At 34.1% G+C, this 22765-nt stretch overlaps 1 protein-coding gene across 6 annotated transcripts in view; it reads left to right on the top strand.

The window, feature by feature from the left end:
• Nucleotides 1-22765, top strand: part of Lrp1b (LDL receptor related protein 1B) — a 1877349-nt gene that overhangs the window by 1754435 nt on the left and 100149 nt on the right. For 5 of the 6 annotated variants that reach the window (XM_074070662.1, XM_074070660.1, XM_074070663.1 and 2 more), the window contains 2 exons: nucleotides 20732-20955; nucleotides 21966-22072. In XM_074070662.1, the coding sequence (XP_073926763.1) occupies nucleotides 20732-20955; nucleotides 21966-22072 (331 nt within the window). Of the gene's footprint in view, nucleotides 1-20731; nucleotides 20956-21965; nucleotides 22073-22765 lie in introns of those variants that run through there. The other variant, XR_012447185.1, reaches the window with a different exon arrangement.

Raw genomic sequence — 22765 nt, 5'->3', positions numbered from 1 at the left:
TTCCTAGATTTGGATCTCACTTAAGGACAACTCTACTTTCCACATTAATTAATTTAAAAATCCTGGAGTCATCTTCAGACACTCTAATCCACATAACTCAAGAATCTGGTAGTGCTCTTGACTATATTTTCAAGGTTGTCCTGGTGGTGGTTACTTTATGATATTAAAATAATACTAAAAAGGGGCTGTTAGATTAAGAGAAGATAATGCAGAGTAACAGAAGCCAGGAGAGGAGGGTATCTTGAGCATGAAATTGGGGTCACATTCTGAAAATGAGAGATGATCTAAAAATCACCTTGTTTTGAGCCACTATAATTTTTCTTCTACATTAGTTCTTTGGCCTCCTTATCAGTCTTCCTTGTTTTCCTTCCCACTGACAACTCAGAAGTCATAATGTTCCTTTAAAAATATAAATTGGATCACATTGGATTTCTGAAAAGAGCTATTCAGTCTAGTTCATCACTGCAAAAACCAAAAACCTCCCTGTCTTGCAAGGCTTTACTGGTCTGGTCTCCTGTTGATCCTCTGGCTTCAATTTCCCAGTGCTTTTCCCTTACTCACTGTTCCCTAAAGGGGCTGTGCTATTTCTAAAACCTATCCATATCTGCCAGTGTTAGGCTTTGCCTGCAATGCTTTCACCCAGTATCCTTCTGGCCTAATTCCTTAATACCTTCCAGTCCTGCCCACATGTCACTATCTGAATACTTAACACCAATAATTGCAGTCTATTGCTCACTTTCATTCTGAATGGCCTTTGATGGGCTGCCTCTTTCCCCTTGTTATTGCTGTACTTATCTCTGCCAGTCTGCCATATAACTTACTCATCTATGATGAATAATAGTTCAATTTACTATAAATACATTATGGAAGTATTTTTTTTCTGTTTTAATCATTACTGTATTTCTAATATCTAAGACAGTGCTTTTCACATGGCAGATACAAAATTTTAATAAATTTGAAGCCATAAATTAATTGAAAATCTTTATTATGCATGTAAATAGAGTTGTGACCTTGAATATTAATTAAATCTATTTTAAGGCATGAAAATTCTTTATAATAAAATAATTATGGCTAAATAGTCCCATTTGACACTTCAATATATATAATATACAATATTATATATACAATAATTGTGTATGTCATTTTCATATTATAAATATCAAGTAGGATATTAATACTAATTAAAATATTAATATTAATAAAAATTGATATATATATTTACAAAATAAAATTAACAGAGTTGTACAACACAAAAAGTGAAAATGCTCTTCTGTACTAGGTTTCCCCAAAATCCTCAGCTCTCTTGCTATACACTCAACCTGTTCTGTACCATAGTTATTTTCCTGTAAGTTTATACACCATAACATTGATAGCATTTTACCAGTTGGATTTACTTGCAATTTTCATATAATGAGGTACAAATGTTCAAAAATACATAGTACAATTATAGTTTTAAAAGTTTTGGTCATCACTACAACCAAAATAATAACATATCAATATTCCCCACTTTTTTTCTTATATAATGTATTACTTTGACTACCCACTCCCAGCATCAAGAAACCACAGATTTGGTTTCTGTCATTATAGATTTGTTTTCTTTTTCTAGAACTGTCTGCAGATGAGAAGTGTCTCATTTTTTTTTCTTTCTTCCATCAAGCACAATGATTTTGAGATTTAAAAGTGTTATTATATGTATCAGTAAGCCATTCCTTTCTTTGTGCTGGCTGAAATGTATCCTGTTATATAAATATACCATTTACTTGCTTAAAAATTTGCATACTTGAACATCTCTGAGCTTTTTCCATGGATAGTAGAATCACATCACAAAAAAAATTCTGCAATTTATTTTGTTCACTAAAAGTTTTTGGAGTTCTTACTGTGTCAGTGAATTTATGTAATTTAAAAAATGATTGTGTTGATTGTCTACACAATACTTCATTTAAATATTTATATTTTGAGAAACATAATTCTTATTTTATTGTTAAAAATAATGCTTTCTTGGTCATCCTTAAACACAAGCCTAACAAATCTTATATTAGGCAGTCTAGACATTACACTTAGTAAAAACGTGAGATGACAGAGAACTCGAACTTAATTTTGAATAAGAACTTTCAGATCGTCATCACAAAGAGTACAACATAAAGCAATATAAGAATCTTTACCTTTCCCAATAACATTGCCAAAACAAATAGCACAGTATTAATAAACTTCCATATTTTTCTAATTTTACATATGAAGGGTAAGAGAGTATTTTTGCTTTTTTTTGTTGTACATTTCCTGTAATATGCATGAGATTTGAACACCCTTTTATATTTTTTGTTGACCATTCATAATTCTCCTCCCCATGGTTTATAATTTCTACTCATTTTCCCTTGAATATTTTGTTGTGCACTATTTGCATGCTGTGATATGCACACACATATTTCTTCAAGTATATTTGCTTTTAAAGATTGGTAGGAGCATAATTATTTTGCTGTAGAAAAATCACCTTCTGTGTAGTATGGTCTGATTTGTGTTTTCCATCAGTGTTTCTGGATATCATAGCACATTTAAAATGACCTTTCATTGAACACTTGCAAATATTCTCTCTTCTTTATACTCTTTTACTTTTGTTTTTCATATTTAAATTTCTAATCTATCAGAATGTACATGTGTTTGTGATTTCAGTTGGAATTTAACTTTCACCCTAAGTATTATTAAATAATCTCTCTTTTCTAGAGTAATTGAGTAGGTATCCCTATTGTTCAATAGCACTAAAGTCTCAAAAAATATATGAGGATAGATATTTTTAACACATTTTGGAAATTTATTGTAATATTGTAGCATTTTATGTTATATGATAAATTCCGTATTCATACTTTCTTATTTTCTCCAAACTTTCTAGATAATTCTTGCATACCTTTCAGAAAGCAACTAGAAGAAGTAAAATTGTAGTCAGATTGTATTGCTTTTCTACATTAATTTGTGATTGCTTAGAGAGATTTCCTAGTAATGAACCATTTTTGTATTCTAGCAATTACAGTACATCATACATTGTGGGCCTCATATAAATAATAAATACTTTTATAAGCATAGTAAAAAATGTTTTTTCTCAAAAATTTAACTTCAGAGATAATTTTGGTTTTTGCTGTAGTCAAAAGACATTGGCTAACAGCATATTGTGGGTACATGCTTTTCTCTTAAAACCTTACAAAATGAAGTTATCATATGCACTGTGAAAGTTGAATGAAAAAGAATGAATTCTATGTGAAACAACTAATTCACAAGTAAATTTTTATATAATGCTAATATTCATGAACTGGGTTGATGCTTTTCAATTTGTATACTGCTGTTTGAGTGTCACTGTAATGTTTTTCTCATCTTACAGTTTCCATTAATTAGTATGTTTTCAAAATTTGTAGTTTCAACTAGCAACTTATTTTCTAATGAAAGTATGCTGAAGTGTCTCTTAATATGAAATCATAACTATATTCTGAGGCTTTCAACCTCAGTAACATATTACTGGTTGACCTTAAAATTAACAATTTGGTAGACTGAAGATAAGTTGGTTCTTCTCAAACTGTTCATAAGTCTTGAAAACATGTTTTTTCTTCTGTAGATATACAATATACAAAGCAATTTCAATATAATTTGAGCCAGAAAAATATATTTTCAATATCTACTTAAGGAAATTTGTGTTTTTTGTATTACCTTATCATCTTCAAAAGTTTTTAAATGTAAATATAATATATACCAAACTTTTCACAAAACATTGGAAAAGTTAAATACATACAGAATGAAAAGATGTCTCTCTCATTTCTGTGTCAAAACACACATATTACTAATTTACTTTTTGAGGCTGGAGATATAATTTAGGGCCTTGCATATGCTGGACCACTACTCTACCTCTGAGCTGCACACACCAGGAACCCTTAAGACCTGCTTCTTATGGCAATCTTCCTTCTGTTTTCCTGTTATGTTTTTAGAAATACACACTCATGCACACAAACAAACTCACACACCTATATATATGTATACACACACACATATATATATGTATATTATACATATATATGTATAAATGTATGCACATATATTTAATATATTCATATAAACTGTTTTCTGAATGAATACATAGCAGTACTCATCTGCAGTATATCTGCTAAGATATAACACGTTTGTTTTTCCCCATTTTTCATAATACTGCAATTATAATTATATCTGCTCAAAGTTTTATGAAATCTTTACCAAGATTATAAATAAATGGATATTATGGATCTATCAACAAAAAACATAAATACATGGATTTGATATTTACTAAAATGAATATATATTTATTTTACAAATTTTCATTTATTTCTTGTTTTTGTTCATTTTGTTTTGAGTGAAATGCATTCATTTCACAGAACTCATCACAGAGTTTTCCCATGGCTATGCACACTGCAGATGTAAATCAACTCTTCTATTTTTATTACTATTAGCATATAATAGTTCTACAAAGGAAACATTGTGTTATTTACATATGTGCTTACAATATATGTTTGTTAGATTTATCCCCTCCATCATTCTCCCTCCTACACAAGCTTTCCGCTTTTATTAGAACAATTTCAACAGATTGTATTTTTCTGTTTTCATAACATAAATACAAATACACCTACTATATTCACTCTCATTCACTCTTTCTGTCATCTTACTTTAAAGAAGGCATATTGTTTTTGGTTTGGTCCTGATGTTTTGAGATAGGGTCTTGCTATTGAGCACAGGCTGGCCTTGAACTTGGGATCTTTTTGCCTCAGCACTCCAAGTGCTAGAATTAATGGTGTGCACCATCATACCTCATTTTGACAACTGTTATTAAAGTGAACAAAATCAGAACAATAATATATTAAGTTGAACACCAAACAAAAATCTGATTCATAGAAATGGTGTATTAAAATTATGAAGGTCTATATGAGAAAATTTTAAGACATCATACTAGTAGTAAATATCTAGAAAATTAAAAGAATATTTGTCTTCCTGGGTGTAAATTTACACAGATGAAATGACAGTGAATAATTCACTGAAGAGTATGAGAAGCCTGTATAGTATATAGTCTTCTTTATTCACAGATTAGCTGAACATTAGAATTATGACTGCAAATGTTCCCATGAATGTAGCAAAATAGTCAATTATTAGTTATTTGAAAATTTATGATTAAATATTGTATGGTATGTCTCTCTTGCTATACTTGACTCTAAAGACCTCACTGATTGCTCTGGTATAATATAAAATTGGAGTTCAATCATGAATTGCAATGCTTGTATCTTCTTTACTGCTCTACAAAGAACAGATTCTTCTCATGTGTTCTATCTTACATGCATGTTTTGAAGATTCAAATATCTAAAACTATGTAAAGCAATTATTGAATATCAACTCTGTAAGTTCTGCCTTCAAAGATATTTATGATAATAATACTTTCCTCATCTCAGTGCATGGTGCAAGGGTCCATCTTATGCGACAAACCAGACCATGAGACATAAGCTTTGCAATCTGTTCTTTTTATTAACAGTATTCAATTCATGAGAATGTTTTTTTATCTCACAATTATCCCATTTTTGCTCACTTTTGCATTACCAAAAAAAAAAAAAGCTAGATTAAATTTCCACACAACTGTCAGAGGAGTAAATTAGTATAGCCTCCTGTGATTTTTATGAACCCAATATTTTCTTACAGTCTAAAGCTAGACTCCTCACCATAGCCAAATTGATATTTATTTTTCCATGTGTACTTTACCCTATTCAAATTGCCTAAGCTGTCAACACAATGTACTCCAAACTTATGTATTTTATAATAGGTAAAAACATGGTTCATCTAATCCAAAGGTTAAAATTTGTTTTATGTTATACCAGCTAACAGTAATGACTTAAGGTTATATAATAATTTTCTCCCTGTTCAGAAAAAGAAATTTTTAAAGATATGCTTACCTAATAAATTTTACCACTATAATTTAATTATAAAATTGTGATAAATGGCTATAAAATCACTAAGAAAAGCTGTCATGATGGTGAATCTTCTAAGTAGCTGTAATCACAGCTACTCAGAAGGCAGAGGCATAAGGATTGTAAGTGTGAGACTAGCCTGAACAAGGTTAGCCAGACACTATCTCAGAAACAAAAATATAAACAAAAAGACTGGGAGCATAGGTCAGAGGAGTCAGCATGATTTGCCTAGCTTGCATGATGACCTCAATTCTATTCCCATGTAAAAAACATCTAAGATAACTTTCTGAACTTATCTTTTCCAGTTTTTCATTGTCCCACTACACTTCTAAAGTGTATTGGAGTCACTTGGGAAACTTTTAGAAATTCTGATGTCCAATCACACCAGTCAAGTATCAAAATATCTGGAGGTGGGAACCAGGTTTCAATTGATACCAGTGGAACCAATGGTGAAAATAGATGTTTCAAAGTTTAGTAATATGAATTTCAGATCATCAGGTGAGGATATAGAAAAGATGCAGTGAAACTAGCAAAGAGCTATGTAAGGGAAAACAGTTGATGATCTATCAGCAACCAATCCAACTTTAATCTTTAATCTTATCGTCCTTACTTAAATCTTTCTAATAGGTTTTATTGAAAAACCATTGTTCTAGTCTCTTCATAATTTTCAGACTCATCTTCAACCCCACACATCTTCTTACACACCTAAGAAAGGTCTTGTCCAAGCATATATTGACTATACTTCAACTTCATGTGTGGAAGTTTTCCTCTTTACTACAGAATCATTGCACATTCTATTTACTTTTCAATAATCTCATGAAAAAATCTCCTTCATTAAGAAGATATCACTTTCATTTTTATTATTCTTATTGAAGATAGTCTTGGTCTTCTCGAGGCAACAAAGCTCAGCCTGTATTGAACCCAAAGGCCTAATTGAGCCAGCTATTATTGGGACACACTCATAGTAAGATTGATTGTCATTTTAAGAATATCAGTTTTATGCTCAGGAAGCAGTCTATAGGATGACTTTATTAGTCCAGGTTCTGTTTAAACTTGGATATTTGAAAGCTAGTTTAGGAGTAAATAAGGAAAACAAAAATACTAATTATAAGGAAGCTAGCAAAAATGACATGTAACTCAACATTTCTTATATTTACACACACCCCCCCACACACACATATTCACAATTTGAACAAATTTGATGAATTAGGGATGAGATATTAAGATATAATAACTATTCATGGATTTGTGTACATATGTATAAATCACCTGAATAGGTTCCTGTTTATCCACAAAATGCTTACCACATAATTCTAGAGACATTCTGTTAACATTTGCTTCTATGGCTCTTTTCTATTCATTTATTGATGTCTTCACCCCCTTTCTAATAGGTACATGATTTATTCATGACATTCAACCTCTCTATCTCTTTCTGAAATAGGCTGCAAGCCAAATTTGTATAAAGCGGCTATGTAGAAAAGATATATGAAAGAGCAGGTTGGGTATAAGATTGAGAGGTAAACTGAATATTTGTCCCATTAAATCAAAGGGCAACAGCTAATTAGTACTACTGTTCTGGAATGTTGGACTACTTTTGATATATCTAACCTATATACTCTTAATTTTCAAGAAAAAAATCAAAAGTTTGGAATTTTAAAGAGACATGTTAATTTTAAAAGCTGGTGCTACTTAAGAGATTTTTAAATACTAATTTAGTCACCACCATATTATTTTGTAATCTCTGCTCTCAGGTAACTCTGAATTACCACTCAGTGGGTATAATTGTTTAAACTGTGGTTGTCCCACACTAAGATTCCACCTCACCCCTGTTAAAATAGCTTTCATTAAAAAATGCAGAGAAACTAATGCAGATACTTTAAAGAGACAGAGGCCAATAGGAGAAGGGAACCAGGAACTAGAGAAAAGGTTAGTTTGACAAGAATTAATTTAGAAGGTAACACACATGCACAGGAAATCAATGTGAGTCAACTCCCTGTATAGCCATCCTTATCTCAACTAGCAAAAACCCTTGGTCCTTCCTATTGTTGCTTATACTCTCTCTTCAACAAAATTAGAGATAAGAGCAAAATAGTTTCTGCCTGGTAGTGAGGGGGTGGTGGGGAGAGGGAGGGGATGAGAAGGTTAGGGAGAGAAGGGGGGACAAATGACCTAAACATTGTATACACATATGAATACAAGAAAAAAAACACCACCACCATCAAATGTTGGGGAGGATGCAGGAAAAAGGAACCCTCATACACTGTTGGTGGGAATGTAAGCTAGTACAACCACTTTGGAAAACAATATGGAGGCTCCTTAAAACACTAAACGTAGATTTTCCATATGATCCAACAATACCACTCCTAGAGATATATCCAAAGGAATGAGACTCAGGTTATTCCAAAGGCACCTACATACCCATGTTTATTGCAGCACTATTCACAGTAGCCAAGTTACGGAAACAGCCAAGATGCCCACTACTGATGAATGGATTAAGAAAATGTGGTATTTATACATAATGGAATTTTACTCAGCCACAAAGAAGAATGAAATTTTATCCTTCACAAATGAATGGATGGAACTGGAGAACATCATCTTAAGCAAAGTTAGCCAGGTTCAGAAGGCCAAAAATCATATGTTCTCCCTCATATGCAGACTTTAGACCTGAAACAAATGCAATCATATTATTGGACATGGGTCACATACTAAGGGGAGAATGTGTACAAGAGGAATAGGGAAAGGGAAGGAAACCTAAAACTTGAAAGTGTTTGAGGTGTCAACTGTAGAGGAGCAAATAAAGTAATCTTAAATTGACAGAGGCCACTATGGGAAAGTGACCCAAAAGTAGTGAAGAGGTCTGGTAGAGATGAACCAATTTGGGTTGTAATACATATGTGCATGGAAGCAATATTAGTAATCTCTCTGTAGAGCTATCTTTATCTCAGGCTAGCAAAAACGTTCTGTCTGTCTTATTATTGCTTATGTTTTCTCTTCAACCAAATTGGAAAAGAGGGCAGAACAGGGTCTGCCTCAAAGGGAGTCAGGTTGGGGGAAGAAGGATGTGGCTGGAGTAAGGGGAAAAGATGGTACAAACAGTGTATGCACATATGAGTAAATGAATAAACAATAATAAATAAATAAATTGTGGTTGTCAAAGTTACCTTACATTCTGATTCCCAGGTCATTCACTTACACAGATGTCAAAACTGCTTTCATAAACACCAACAAATTCACTTAATGAGGCTGAAAAATTCAGTTAGCATGAGATACACCCTTAAACTGTATAAAATGTAGACTTAGTTAGAATGAATAATATTTTAATCTGTCAAATAAGTTACTGTTTAGAAGCTAACTACTTTTACAGATTATCTAACCCAAAGTCTTTATTATATGTCCAATATAATTTACAGATAACCTAGAACAAGGTCTAAAAATTTACTGTGCTTTTTAGTCTTCCATTATACTCTCTGCTTATTTCATAGTGTGAATGCAAATGTAGAGGAGCACTCTTGGTTTTGTATAGGGCTGGGATGAATTAAAAGAAGACTGAGCAACCTAAAAAATGACTAACAAGATTGCATACTTTATCACTCAAAGATAAATTTGTGTCATTTTCCAAAGTTATCTAAGAATTACTTATAATTTATTTTTCCTTATTTATTTTTATTAGCAGGAATTTTTTCCAGCTTGATATAGTCTTAAAGTAGAACACTGCAACCTAAAAATTGCTTAGATAAAAATAATACATTCTTCAGAATAAATCAAAAGAGGAAGACAGAGAATTCATTCTGGTGGTGATTTTTGATTCCTTGTCCATTCTAACTATGAATTTTTCTTAGTTCTTTTGATTTTTCCATTGTTATGAGTTTTTTGATAAAAATATAAAATGGGCATCTTTACATTAAAAAGTTCATAAACTTTATTAATATTTAAAATTTGTATACCCAGGATTATACTTCCATTCCATGTCCTGGTTTATAAGACTTTAACCTGATATGGATCAAAATGCAAATAGCCTCTCAATTTGTTATGATACAACACACACACACATATATATATACACATATAGTTTCTTTGTGAGTGTCTACATTTTTGTTTCCACAGAATAATAGAAGAAACCTAACTTTAGCAAAATGAGCTACTTTTTCTATTCTTAGATATGCATTACCATGAAAAAAATTACAAGCAAGTAAAACTGGTAACATTACTCCAACCTATATTGTCTTGATTAAATTATCTTAAAACATATTGCAGACTACAAAAATTTTGTTAAAAAGAAAACTATTTCCATGGTTTAAGTGTTGAACTCCTTCTTCATAGCTCTTTCCTCTTTCCTGTTTGAAAACAAATGCCTCCAATGACTTATATCTTTCATTTACTGAAGCCAGAATTATGACAGATAATTCACAATGGCATAAGATTTGTAACTTTAAGTAATAACATCTAATTATGTCACAATCAAGTTATCAATTTTTCTGTAAGATTTAAGGGTTTTATTAATTTGAATAATTTGTCTCCACAAAGAAGAATACCTCATGCGCCAAAATGTTGCCTGTATATTTAGAGAGCTCATTAGGAAAGAGACAATTTGTCTGAGTAAGTCCAAATATGTCATCTAGTGTGTACAAGAATATGAACAGTCTTTGTCAACACAATAACCACATGCTTCTTATGTCTTTTAAATACAGCATATTTTAACTGTGGGTCTCGTTCATTGACCTTTCTGCCTGTTGAGCTAATCTAAGGCATAGAGGAAACATTTTGTATTTTCATTTTCTTTCAGTATAGTGTGTTTTTGGTTTTGTTTTCAGCCTCTTTAGCATCAAGGGTTTAACCTTTCCTATTCTTTCCTGTTCTGTATTTATGGATCATTCTTCGTTTCTGGTCTTTGAATCTCAATTTACTTATTCAATTTTCCCAGTTTTGTTTTACTGATTGATTTAATACTTCTTTATAATTATTCATAACCTTTGCCTTTTACTCAATGTTTGCTCATATGCATCACTTTTCAATCACTAATACAGGTCAAGTAATAAGTAATAATGGGGAATTATTAAATTCAAAAGTGACTCATGGAAAAGGGAGATTTCCTAGTTTGGCCACAGGTTCCTTGAGGTTAGCATCTTAACTACTGTCATCACCTTGTTGTGATGGTCGTCTCATTCTTCTTCATCTCTCTCCTCTGTCTTTTTTTTCTCTTTCTTCTTCTTTTTTTTATTATTCATATGTGCATACAAGGCTTGGGTCATTTCTCCACCTTGCCCCCAACCCCTCCCTTACCACCCACTCCACCCCCTCCCTCTCCCCCCTACCCCCTCAATACCCAGCAGAAACTATTTTGCCCTTATTTCTAATTTTGTTGTAGAGAGAGTATAAGCCATAATAGGAAGGAACAAGGGTTTTTGCTGGTTGAAATAAGGATAGCTATACAGGGAGTTGACTCACTTAATTTCCTGTGCATGTGTGTCACCTTCTAGGTTAATTCTTTTTTGATCTAACCTTTTCTCTAGTTCCTGGTCCCCCTTTCCTATTGGCCTCAGTTGCTTTTAAGGTATCTGCTTTAGTTTCTCTGTGTTAAGGGCAACAAATGCTAACTGATTTTTTAGGTGTCTTACCTATCCTCACCCCTCCCTTGTGTGTTAAAGCTTTTATCATGTGCTCAAAGTCCAATCCCCTTGTTGTGTTTGCCCTTGATCTAATGAGAACATACGATTTTTGGTCTTTTGGGCCAGGCTAACCTCACTCAGAATGATGTTCTCCAATTCCATCCATTTACCAGTTAATGATAACATTTCGTCCTTCTTCATGGCTGCATAAAATTCCATTGTGTATAGATACCACATTTTCTTAATCCATTCGTCAGTGGGTGGGGCATCTTGGTTGGTTCCATAAATTGACTATTGTGAATAGTGCCACAATAAACATGGGTGTGCAGGTGCCTCTGGAATAACCTGTGTCACAGTCTTTTGGGTATATCCCCAAGAGTGGTATTGCTGGATCAAATGGTAGATCAATGTCTAGTTTTTAAGTAGCCTCCAAGTTTTTTTCCAGAGTGGTTGTACTAGTTTGCATTCCCACCAACAGTGTAAGAGGGTTCCTTTTTCCCCATATCCTCGCCAACACATGTTGTTGGTGGTGTTGCTAATTATGGCTATTCTAACAGGGGTGAGGTGGAATCTTAGTGTGGTTTTAATTTGCATTTCCTTTATTGCTAGAGATGGTGAGCATTTTTTCATGTGTTTTTTGGCCATTTGAATTTCTTCTTTTGAGAAAGTTCTGTTTAGTTCATGTGCCCATTTCTTTATTGGTTCATTAGTTTTGGGAGAATTTAGTTTTTTAAGTTCCCTATATATTCTGGTTATCAGTCCTTTGTCTGATGTGTAGCTGGCAAATATTTTCTCCCACTCTGTGGGTGTTCTCGTCAGTTCAGAGACCATTTCTTTTGATGAACAGAAGCTTTTTAGTTTTATGAGGTCCCATTTATCTATGCTGTCTCTTAGTTGCTGTGCTGCTGGGGTTTCATTGAGAAAGTTCTTACCTATACCTACTAACTCCAGAGTATTTCCTACTCTTTCCGTATCAACTTTAGAGTTTGTGGTCTGATATTAAGATCCTTGATCCATTTTGAGTTAATCTTGGTATAGGGTGATATACCTGGATCTAGTTTCAGTTTTTTGCAGACTGCTAACCAGTCTTCCCAGCAGTTTTTGTTGAAGAGGCTGCTATTTCTCCACTGCATATTTTTAGCTCCTTTGTCAAAGACAAGTTGGTTATAGTTGTGTGGCTTCATATCTGGGTCCTCTGTTCTGTTCCACTGGTCTTCATGTCTGTTTTTGTGCCAGTACCATGTTGTTTTTATTGTTCTTGCTTTGTAATATTGTTTGAAGTCAGGTATTGTGATACCTCCTGCATTGTTCTTTTGACTGAGTATTGCCTTGGCTATTCGTGGCTTCCTGTGTTTCCATATAAATTTCACAGTAGATTTTTCGATCTCTTTAATGAATGTCATTGGAATTTTGATGTGAATTGCATTAAACATGCAGATTACTTTTGGGATTATTGACATTTTTACTATGTTGATTCTACCAATCCATGAGCATGGGAGATCTCTCCACTTTCTATAGTCTTCCTCAATCTCTTTCTTCAGAAGTGTATAGTTTTCCTTGTAGAGGTCTTTCACATCTTTTGTTAGGTTTACACCTAGGTATTTGATTTTTTTTGAGGCTATTGTAAGTGGAATTGTTTTCATACATTCTTTTTCAGTTTGCTCATTGTTAGTGTATAGAAATGCTAATGATTTTTCTATGTTGATTTTCTATCCTGCTACCTTGCTATAGCTATTGATGATGTCTAGAAGCTTCTGAGTAGAGGTTTTTGGGTCTTTAAGGTATAGGATCATGTCGTCTGCAAATAGGGATATTTTGACAGTTTCTTTACCTATTTGTATTCCTTTTATTCCTTCTTCTTGCCTAATTGTTCTGGCTAGGAATTCCAGTACTATGTTGAATAGGAGTGGAGATAGTGGGCCTCCTTGTCTGGTTCCTGATTTTAGAGGGAATGGTTTCAGTTTTTCTCTGTTAAGTATAATGCTGGCTGTAGGTTTGTCGTATATAGCTTTTATAATGTTGAGGCACTTTCCTTGTATTCATAGCTTTCTTAGAGCTTTTATCATGAAATGGTGTTGGATCTTATCAAAGGCTTTTTCTGAATCTATTGAGATGATCAAGTAGTTTTTGTCTTTGCTTCTGTTAATGTGTTTTATTATGTTTATTGATTTTCATATGTTGAACCACCCCTGCATCCCTGGGATAAAGCCTACTTGGTCATGGTGAATAATGTTTTTGATGTGTTGTTGAATTCGGTTTGCCATTATTTTGTTGAGGATTTTTGCGTCAATGTTCATTAAGGAGATTGGCCTATAGTTCTCCTTTTTGGAGGTGTCTTTGCCTGGTTTTGGGATAAGTGTAATACTGGCTTTTTAAAATGTGTTTGGCAGTTTTCCTTACCTTTCTACTTCGTGGAACAGTTTAAGGAGGGTTGGCATCAGTTCTTCTTTAAATGTCTGATAGAATTCAGCAGAGAATCCGTCAGGTCCTGGACTTTTCTCTTGATTGCTGCTTCAATTTCATTTTGTGTTATAGATCTATTCAGGTGATTAATTTCCTCTTGGTTCAGTTTTGGATGGTCATATGTATCTAGAAATCTGTCCATTTCTTTAAGATTTTCAAATTTATTTGAATATAGGCTCTCAAAGTAGTCTCTGATGATTTACTGGACTTCCATGGTGTTTGTTGTTATCTCCCCTTTTGCATTCCTGATTTTACTAATTTGGGTTTTTTTCTCTCCTCATTTTAGTCAGGTTTGCCAGGGGTCTATCGATCTTGTTTATTTTTTCAAAGAACCAACCTTTTGTTTCACTAATTCTTTGTATGATTTATTTGGTTTCTTTTTCCTTGATTTTTGCTCTTATTTTTATTATTTCTCTCCTTCTATTTGTTTTGGGATTTGCTTGTTCTTGTTTTTCTAGGAGTTTGAGATGTATCATTAGGTCATTGATTTGGGATCTTTCAGTCTTATTAATATATGCACTCATGGCTATAAACTTTCCTCTCAGGACTGCATTAGCTGTGTCCCATAGGTTCCAGTAGGTTGTGTTTTCATTTTCATTGACTTCCAGGAACTTTTTAATTTCCTCTTTTATTTCATCGATGATCCATTCTTCATTAAGTAATGAGTTATTTAGTTTCCAGCTGTTTGCATGTTTTTTGTCTTTACTTTTGTTGTTGAGTTCTACTTTTACTGCATTGTGATCAAATAGTATGCACGGTATACTTTCTGTTTTCTTATATTTGCTGAGGCTTGCTTTGTGCCCTAGGATATGATCTATTTTGGAGAAGGTTCCATGGGCTGTTGAAAAGAATGTATACTGTGTAGAAGTTGGATGAAATGTTCTGTAGACATAAACTAGTTCCATTTGATCTATTGCATATTTTAGATCTTGGATTTCTTTATTGATTTTTTGTTTGGATGACCTATCTATTGGTGATAATGGGGTTTTAAAGTCTCCCACAACCACGGTGTTGGCATTTATATATGCTTTTAGGTCTTTCAGGGTTTGTTTGATGAAATTGGGTGCGTTGACATTGGGTGCATACAGATTGAAAATTATGATTTCCTTTTGGTCTATTTCCCCTTTTATTTGTATGGAATGTCCTTCTTTATCTCGTTTGATCAATGTAGGTTTGAAGTCTACTTTCTCAGAGATAAGTATTGCTACTGCTGCCTGTTTTCGGGGGTCATTGGCTTGGTAAATCTTCTTCCAGCCTTTCATCCTTAGCCTGTGCTTATTTCTGTCGGTGAGATGGGTCTCCTGTAAGCAACAAATTGTTGGATCTTCCTTTTCAATCCATTTCATCAAGTGGTGCCTTTTGATGGGTGAATTAAGTCGTTAACATTAAGCGTTAGTACTGATAGGTATGTGGTGATTCCTGTCATTTAGTTGTCTTAGTTGTTTGAAGATTTGATTGTGTCTACCTAAGTTGAGGTTACACTCTACTGTCTTGCTTTTTCTTTTCCTGTGGTTTGGTGCTGCCTGTCTTTTTCATAGTTAAGTTGGGTTTCACTTTCTGTGTGTAGAATCCCTTGAAGAATCCTTTGTAGTGGTGGCTTTGTGGTCACATATTGTTTTAGTTTCTGCTTATCCTGGAAGACTTTTATTGCTCCATCTATTTTGAATGATAGTTTTGCTAGGTAGAGTATCCTAGGGTTGAAGTTCTTTTCATTCAGTGCCCGGAAGATCTCACCCCACGCTCTTCTTGCTTTTAATGTTTCTGTTGAGAAGTCTGCTCTGATTTTGATGGTTTTACCTTTGTATGTTACTTGTTTTTTCTCTCTTACAGCCTTCAATATTCTTTCCTTAGTTTCTGAACTTGTTGTTTTAATGATGATATGTCGTGGGGTAGTTCTATTTTGATGTGGTCTGTTTGTTGTCCTGGAGGCCTCTTGCATCTGTAGGGGAATATTTTTCTCTAGATTTGGGATATTTTCCATTATTATTTTGTTAAATATATTATGCATTCCCTTCGCTTGCCCCTCTTCTTCTTGGATGCCCATGATTCTCAAGTTTGGTCTTTTGATGGAGTCGGTGAGTTCTTGCATTTTCTTTTCACAGGTCTTGAGTTGTTTAATTAATAGTTCTTCAGTTTTTCCTTTAATTACCATTTCATCTTCAAGTTCTGAGATTCTGTCTTCTGTTTGTTCTATTCTGCTGGATTGGTCTTCCATTTTGTGTTGCAGTTCTAATTTGTTCTTTTTTCTGAGGTTTTCCATATCCTGGCTGGTTTCCTCTTTAATGTTGTCTATTTTTGTCCTGAGTTCATTTATCTGTTTATTCATCATGTTCTCTCTTTCACTTTGGTGTTTATACAGTGCTTCTATGGTTTCCTTTATTTCTTCTTTTGCTTTTTCAAATTCTCTATTCTTGTTGTCTTGGAATTTCTTGAGTGTCTCCTATACATTTTGGTTGACCCTATCCAGTATCATCTCTATAAAATTCTCATTGAGTACCTGTAGTATGTCTTCTTTTAAATTATTCTTGTGGGCTTCATTGGGTCCTTTGGCATAGTTTTTCTTCATTTTTTTGGAGTCTGGATCTGAGTACCTGTTTTCTTCATTCCCTTTGGTTCGTATAATTTTTTGCTGTGGGGAAACTGGTTTCCCTGTTTTTTCTGTCTTCCTGTCATTGTGTTTGGTGTTGTTACTGTCCCTGTACTGTGTGCAATTAAGTATTTTCTAGCTTATAATAATAACAATGGTAATATTTAGAATGGAAGGGTGAGCTGAGATGGAAAGCAAGAAGTTAAAGAAATGGGAAAAACAAATACACAGACTAGAAGGAGATAAGAGAACAAGGTAACAGACAAGAAGGTTTCAAAGGTATAAATAGGGAGCTTTAGTGTACTAATCAACAGTAAGCTGAACAGACATTAGAGAGACAGAGGATTGAAAATCAAAAATAAACAAAATAAAGATAAGAATAAAAATAAAAAATAAGTAAATGAAAGAAAAGTCTATATATAAAAAAATGTATTAAAATAAAATGAAAAAATAGAAAATTTAAAAAAAAACCAAAAAACAAAAAACCTTCAAGTTCAAATGCAATGAAGTTTTAGTCTTAATAATTTGGGTGTCCGTCTCAGTCTCCAATCCTGGAGATGGTGTCTCAGATGTTGTTCTGTAGTTGTCTCATCAAAGGGGATGCATAAAGTAGAACAAAATTACACACACATACTCAAAAAAAAACCCCACCAAGTGTCCCAAGTTCAAATGCAATAGTTTCAGTAAGTTTTTCAGCTTACAGGTATAATTCAGTTGTTCTCTCATCAAAGGTAGGGAGACAAAGAAAAAAAAAAGAGTCTGGAGATAGTTCTGAGAATGGTACCTGCAGCTGTGGCTTGCCTGCCTGCTGCTGTCAGCCTGCTGTTGCTGGAGGCGTTATTTATGCAGATCTCTGGGGTGAGCTTAGCACTCACCTGGCCCTGCACATGTTGTTTACTCAGAGTTTTCCTGTGAGCCTCTGCTACAAGCTTTCCCCTTTCCAAGCACTGGGAAAGGTGACACTGCACCCATGTTCTCAGGCCTGTGTGTTTATTTACAGTTCATGTGGGAGGTGGGTCTTCCCCCTGTCCTGTGGAGTTTTCCTCCCACCGCCACTTTCACAAGCTTTCCTGCTCCTGATTACTGGGCGGTGCTGCTGCTCCTGCCAGCAGCCATGTTTGTTTACAGTTCACGTGGGAATTGGGTCTTACCTCCTCTCCTGTGGAGTTTTCCTCCCTCCGCCACTCTCACCAGCTTTCCTGCTTCTGGTTGCTGGGCATGCCCCTGCTCCCGCCAGAGCCTCTCCTGCCTGCCCTGCTTGTTTATTTACAGTCCCAGGAAGGATTCCCTTCCCCCAATCTTCAGCACTCCGGGCGCCCCACCCTCTTTCCTGCGTGTATTTATTGCTTTTATTGCTTATTACTCAGTTTCTCTTTTTTCCCCAGTGAGGGTCTGTCTGTCCAGGGGGCTATGCTGCCCGGCCAGGCTTGTCTGTGGGAGTACCGCGGTACTGCAAAGCTCACCTGGTCCGTGTCTTCCCAAGCCTTCTGGGCGCCGGCAACTGGCGGCCCAGGGGCCCTCCTGGTTTCTCCGTTTAATGTGAAGTGGAGATTCTCTGCACCGGCTGGAGGTGTGGAGGGGTCAAAGTTATGCCTCTTCTCAGTGATTATGCCAGCGTCTCTCCAAGATTTCACTATAGGAAGCTCGCTTTCTGCTTCCTCCCTCTAGCCACCATCTTGGAATCCCCCTCTGTTTCTTCTTTTTATCCATTTCTGTCTCTAGTGCTCTCTTCACAGTTGAGGATTAGTGATCACACAGTGGATTATTAATGACTGAGGATGAACACTTGGTAACATCTGTGTCTTGCTGCTATTATTCCCTGAGAGTCATCTTGTCAATAATGACCTCATGTGAGGATGAATTGACTGTAGTTGACTATTCTTAATATCATAGTCTTACCACTTTTGTTTCTACTGGAATAATGGTAGGAGTTCCTTGATCCACAAACCAAAGAATAAAGTATCTAGTTTTAAATACCTCTATAAGTCATTAGTATTGCCTGTGCTTAGGATAAAAGTAAGATTTTTTTGTCTTTCTCTAATTCATGTTCTTTATACTAGAAATGAGACTGAAATTTGATTTACCATTATATAAATTTCCATTAGTACAGTCTTCAAAAGCTCAAAGTATCACTAAATCAAACTTCTGAATACTTCTAAAAGCATGAGGAATGAGAATTCTTAGTTGCCAGTGGTCCAGTTTTAGACATATAGAATGGAAAGATATCAGCCCATTTATCAGTATAAATGAAATAAAATAAAAATCCCAGCTCAAAAAGGAGTACTTTGCAGGAACATGTCACATTTTGGCAAGGCTTTAGTATAGAAAATCAAGTACATATATTTATATCTGATAAAACGAGAAAAGCTATTTTCCTATGCTCAAGCATCCTAAAGGTTTGTTCTACTGCTGTTACAAAATGATTAATATGCTATAAAACAGTCTGAACTCTGAGCTTATGGTGGCAGTTTTACCCATAATCTTTCATGCTTACAAAAATGATTCATGCTAACATGCATGTGACATTCGGTAATATTTCACATTTAAATGCTGACAACTGAAAGAATACAGTTAATTTATATGGTGTTGAAGTATCTGAAAGTGGGTTTTGGTTTGGCTGTGACAAAACCTTATGTTTTAATCACCTATGATTATCATTTATATGACATTTTTAGAACACTGTTGCAGAGTCTTACATTTAATTCAGAAAACTTTGAGATAACTATTGGGTATATGGACAATAATTATTTGTAGAATTAAGAAACCAGATACCATAAAATTTTTAGTTTTACTTCTGATGCCAAATAGGTCAAAGAATGAAAATAAAATAAAAACATTAAAATTAAAAAACATAGAAATAGAAATTGTCTATGTGTTCTGTGTTTGGTTTAAACCATACTTCCCTTCTTTGACTTCCTGGAAATTATATAGCAGAAACTGGTGGCAATTCCTATTTTTTGACATCCCATATCATTTTTGAGATGTTCAGTTTCTTTTGTTTTAATCCAAGTCTACTGCTTTACAAATTCTGTTCATCCCTAAGCCATGTACGAAAGTATAATCTGATAAAGCACCATATCTCCAGGACCAATTGCCAGGTCCTAATGGTGCTCTTACACATTGACTATATGTCTAGTTGTAATCACCTTGAAATAATCATTTCTATCTTGATATAATACACCTGGGAATCACTTCTCACTTTTGGTTATGCACAATAAACCTGACCATGTCAAGTTAATTACTACACTAGTTCCTGCTGAAAGTGATCAAGTTAATTGAAGCCCACAGAATATGCATTATTTTCCTTGCTTTGTGTTCCTAATGGCATCTTTTACCTTTGTCTGACAGAGATTCTATAAAACACAATATTAAGTAAAAAACTCCAAGCTATCAGATATTGCAACTTTCTTTCAAGATGTTAAAATGCAGCAGCTCTCTGTATGTGTCTGCCTTTACTATTTTTTTACTTTTTAAAACAAACTTTGTTTGATGATGATGCAGAGAAATTGTGTTTCATTACATTGCTGAAAAAGGTGTATACATCTAAAGTCTTTTAAAAAGATTTTTGGGCACTATCTAATTAAGCTATGAATATATATAATTTATGACTCAATGATTCAATTCCTTGGCTAATATAAAACAGAAATGAGTGCTGTGTCTACCAAAAGATATATACAAGAATATTCATTATATTATTTGTAATGGCCTAAGATTGTAAACAAGGCAAGTAGGCATAGTCACTAGAGAGAATGGTAAACAAATTGTCATATATTCATAAAATGAAATTCTAACAAGTAACAAGTATTAGTAACTGGCATGTTCAACAATATGAATTTCATAGACATGATGTTCAGCAGAAGTCAGGAATAGAAGAGTATGAGTCTGCTCATGTAGAGGCATTTAAAATAACCTATGGTGTTAGATATGAGAATTGTGATCACTCTCAGTGAATTACTCAGTGATTACTGAAACAGAAAGGTGACAGGTGAACCTCATGCTATTCTGGAAATAGTCTAGCAAGGTAGAAGTTAAGAGGTGCAATTATCATTACAACTTCAGTGACTCTACACTGCAGATTCTTACAGTTACTGTGGTATTTTCTTCTGTTTTTCTTTTAGTGTCCTGAATTTAAAAGACCCCGGGACATTGCTGTTGACTGGGTTGCTGGAAATATTTACTGGACTGATCATTCTAGAATGCACTGGTTCAGTTACTATACCACTCACTGGACCAGTTTGAGGTACTCTATCAATGTAGGACAGCTGAATGGCCCCAACTGTACCAGACTTTTAACAAACATGGCTGGAGAACCCTATGCTATTGCCGTGCATCCTAAAAGAGGGTAGGTCAATGTCTTTGTATTTATTTATATTTATTAATATGAATATTTGTTTTTAGAGTCTGTGCTCTGTTGTTTTGTTTCTAGTGTTCAACATGTAATAGATTCACAAGTCTGATAAATCCCTGACTTCTCTTTCTGTACATAAGCATGTCTTTTCTGAATAAATGTTAGCACAAAATATTTGTTTCCTGAAAGATAGCTAGTTTGTTATACATTCAGTATACATGTAAGTGTCTAATTATGTCTCTCTTTGTATTTATCAAAATGAATTGAAAAGTAGTGACATTGATGTGATAAAACATAACTACTACTGTTAATCTACAGCAAACAATTAAATCTAAATATTACACATGTAAAACGTAGAATATTAGTGTTTTTAGCTATTGGTGTTAAGGAGTGATGAAGGCATATGCATAAATAATTTTCAACAATTCTGTGTAAATATTTCCTTTCTATTACTTAAAGAAGTAAACCTAAAAGCAATGACCAAAAATGTAACAGGAAAATGTTAAATAATGCCCCTAATCATCCAAAAATCATTAGATAATAAGTAAAAAGAGCAGCATCAATTACTAGAATTATATAGTGTGTTGTCTTCTAAACGAGAAAATGATTTCTATTTCAGAAAATAGTTACTTCTCTGTTTAAAAAATATATTAGTGCAAAATCCATAATAAAATGAATATTCTATCACAAGAGAGTTTCAAATGATTGAAATGATTATTTTCTGAGATTTTAATAGAGATTTCAAAATTGAGTTTTGTGTATCAAATAATTAACTGTTAAGCAATAATTCTCAAATTTTAGTGTGTTTAAGAAACACTTTATTTAAAATATTGATTTCCAAGGGCCCCCATCGACATTTCCATTCTGTTAGTTTCAAGTTGAGTCCAGGAATCTGTTTATTAATGGATATGGGGGGGGTGTCTGAAGTGACAGTGCTTAAGCGAGCAGAGACAGATTATAACAGCACCATTGCTAGGCTAACCTCCATGACCTACTCTCTTCAGGATGATGTACTGGACTGTCATTGGAGACCACTCCCACATAGAGGAAGCAGCCATGGATGGTACTCTGAGAAGGATTTTAGTACAAAAGAACTTGCAGAGACCCACAGGTATGACTTGCTTCTGACACATGCTAAAATGTGAAGCACTGTGCCAACCATATTAGTGTTAAAAATTCTTTCTGGTTTTGTTGACACCATAATCACTTTTTATAAGTGGATAAAATAATTTATAGTATCATTTTATGGATGTCATTAACATTTCATGTACTGTTTTCTCAACTTGAAAGTCAGGTTATTATCAAACTGCCAGTATGTTATGGGGGTGTTATTTGAAAACTGCCTAAGTTGTAAGACTATTAGTAGGATTTCATATATATAAAATATGGTAGATATAGTAATACATTAGGGTATTTTCATAGATATATGATGATGTTATTGAAATGGTAATATTCCTGGAGAAATGAAAGAAGAAATGGACAAAGAGGTGGCAAAGCATAAATAATTTCTATGAAAGACAGGTTTCATGATCCTTCACTTTTTTATCCAGAGCTCTTTTCGGTATGACTTCATTCTTCCTCCTAGACATGCCAGCTCAGCTATTATTCCAGACTTTCTGCACTCTTAGGACTGCTAGGGGCTTGACTTTGCTGCCTACATGTGCTTTCTCCCATGTTAATTCCCCCACACCCATCTTAGAATGCCCAGCCAGTACTTCTATGACAAATTCTCCCTGTTGTGTAAAGCCTAACTTTAGCATTTCTTCAACAATAAAATATTCATAGACTGAAGGGGTGCAGGGAT

The sequence above is a fragment of the Castor canadensis genome, chromosome 4, assembly GCF_047511655.1.
Source record: "Castor canadensis chromosome 4, mCasCan1.hap1v2, whole genome shotgun sequence".
Lineage (NCBI taxonomy): Eukaryota > Metazoa > Chordata > Mammalia > Rodentia > Castoridae > Castor > Castor canadensis.
The sequence above is the reverse complement of the archived record's forward strand: the minus strand, read 5'-3'. Positions and strand labels throughout refer to the sequence as shown.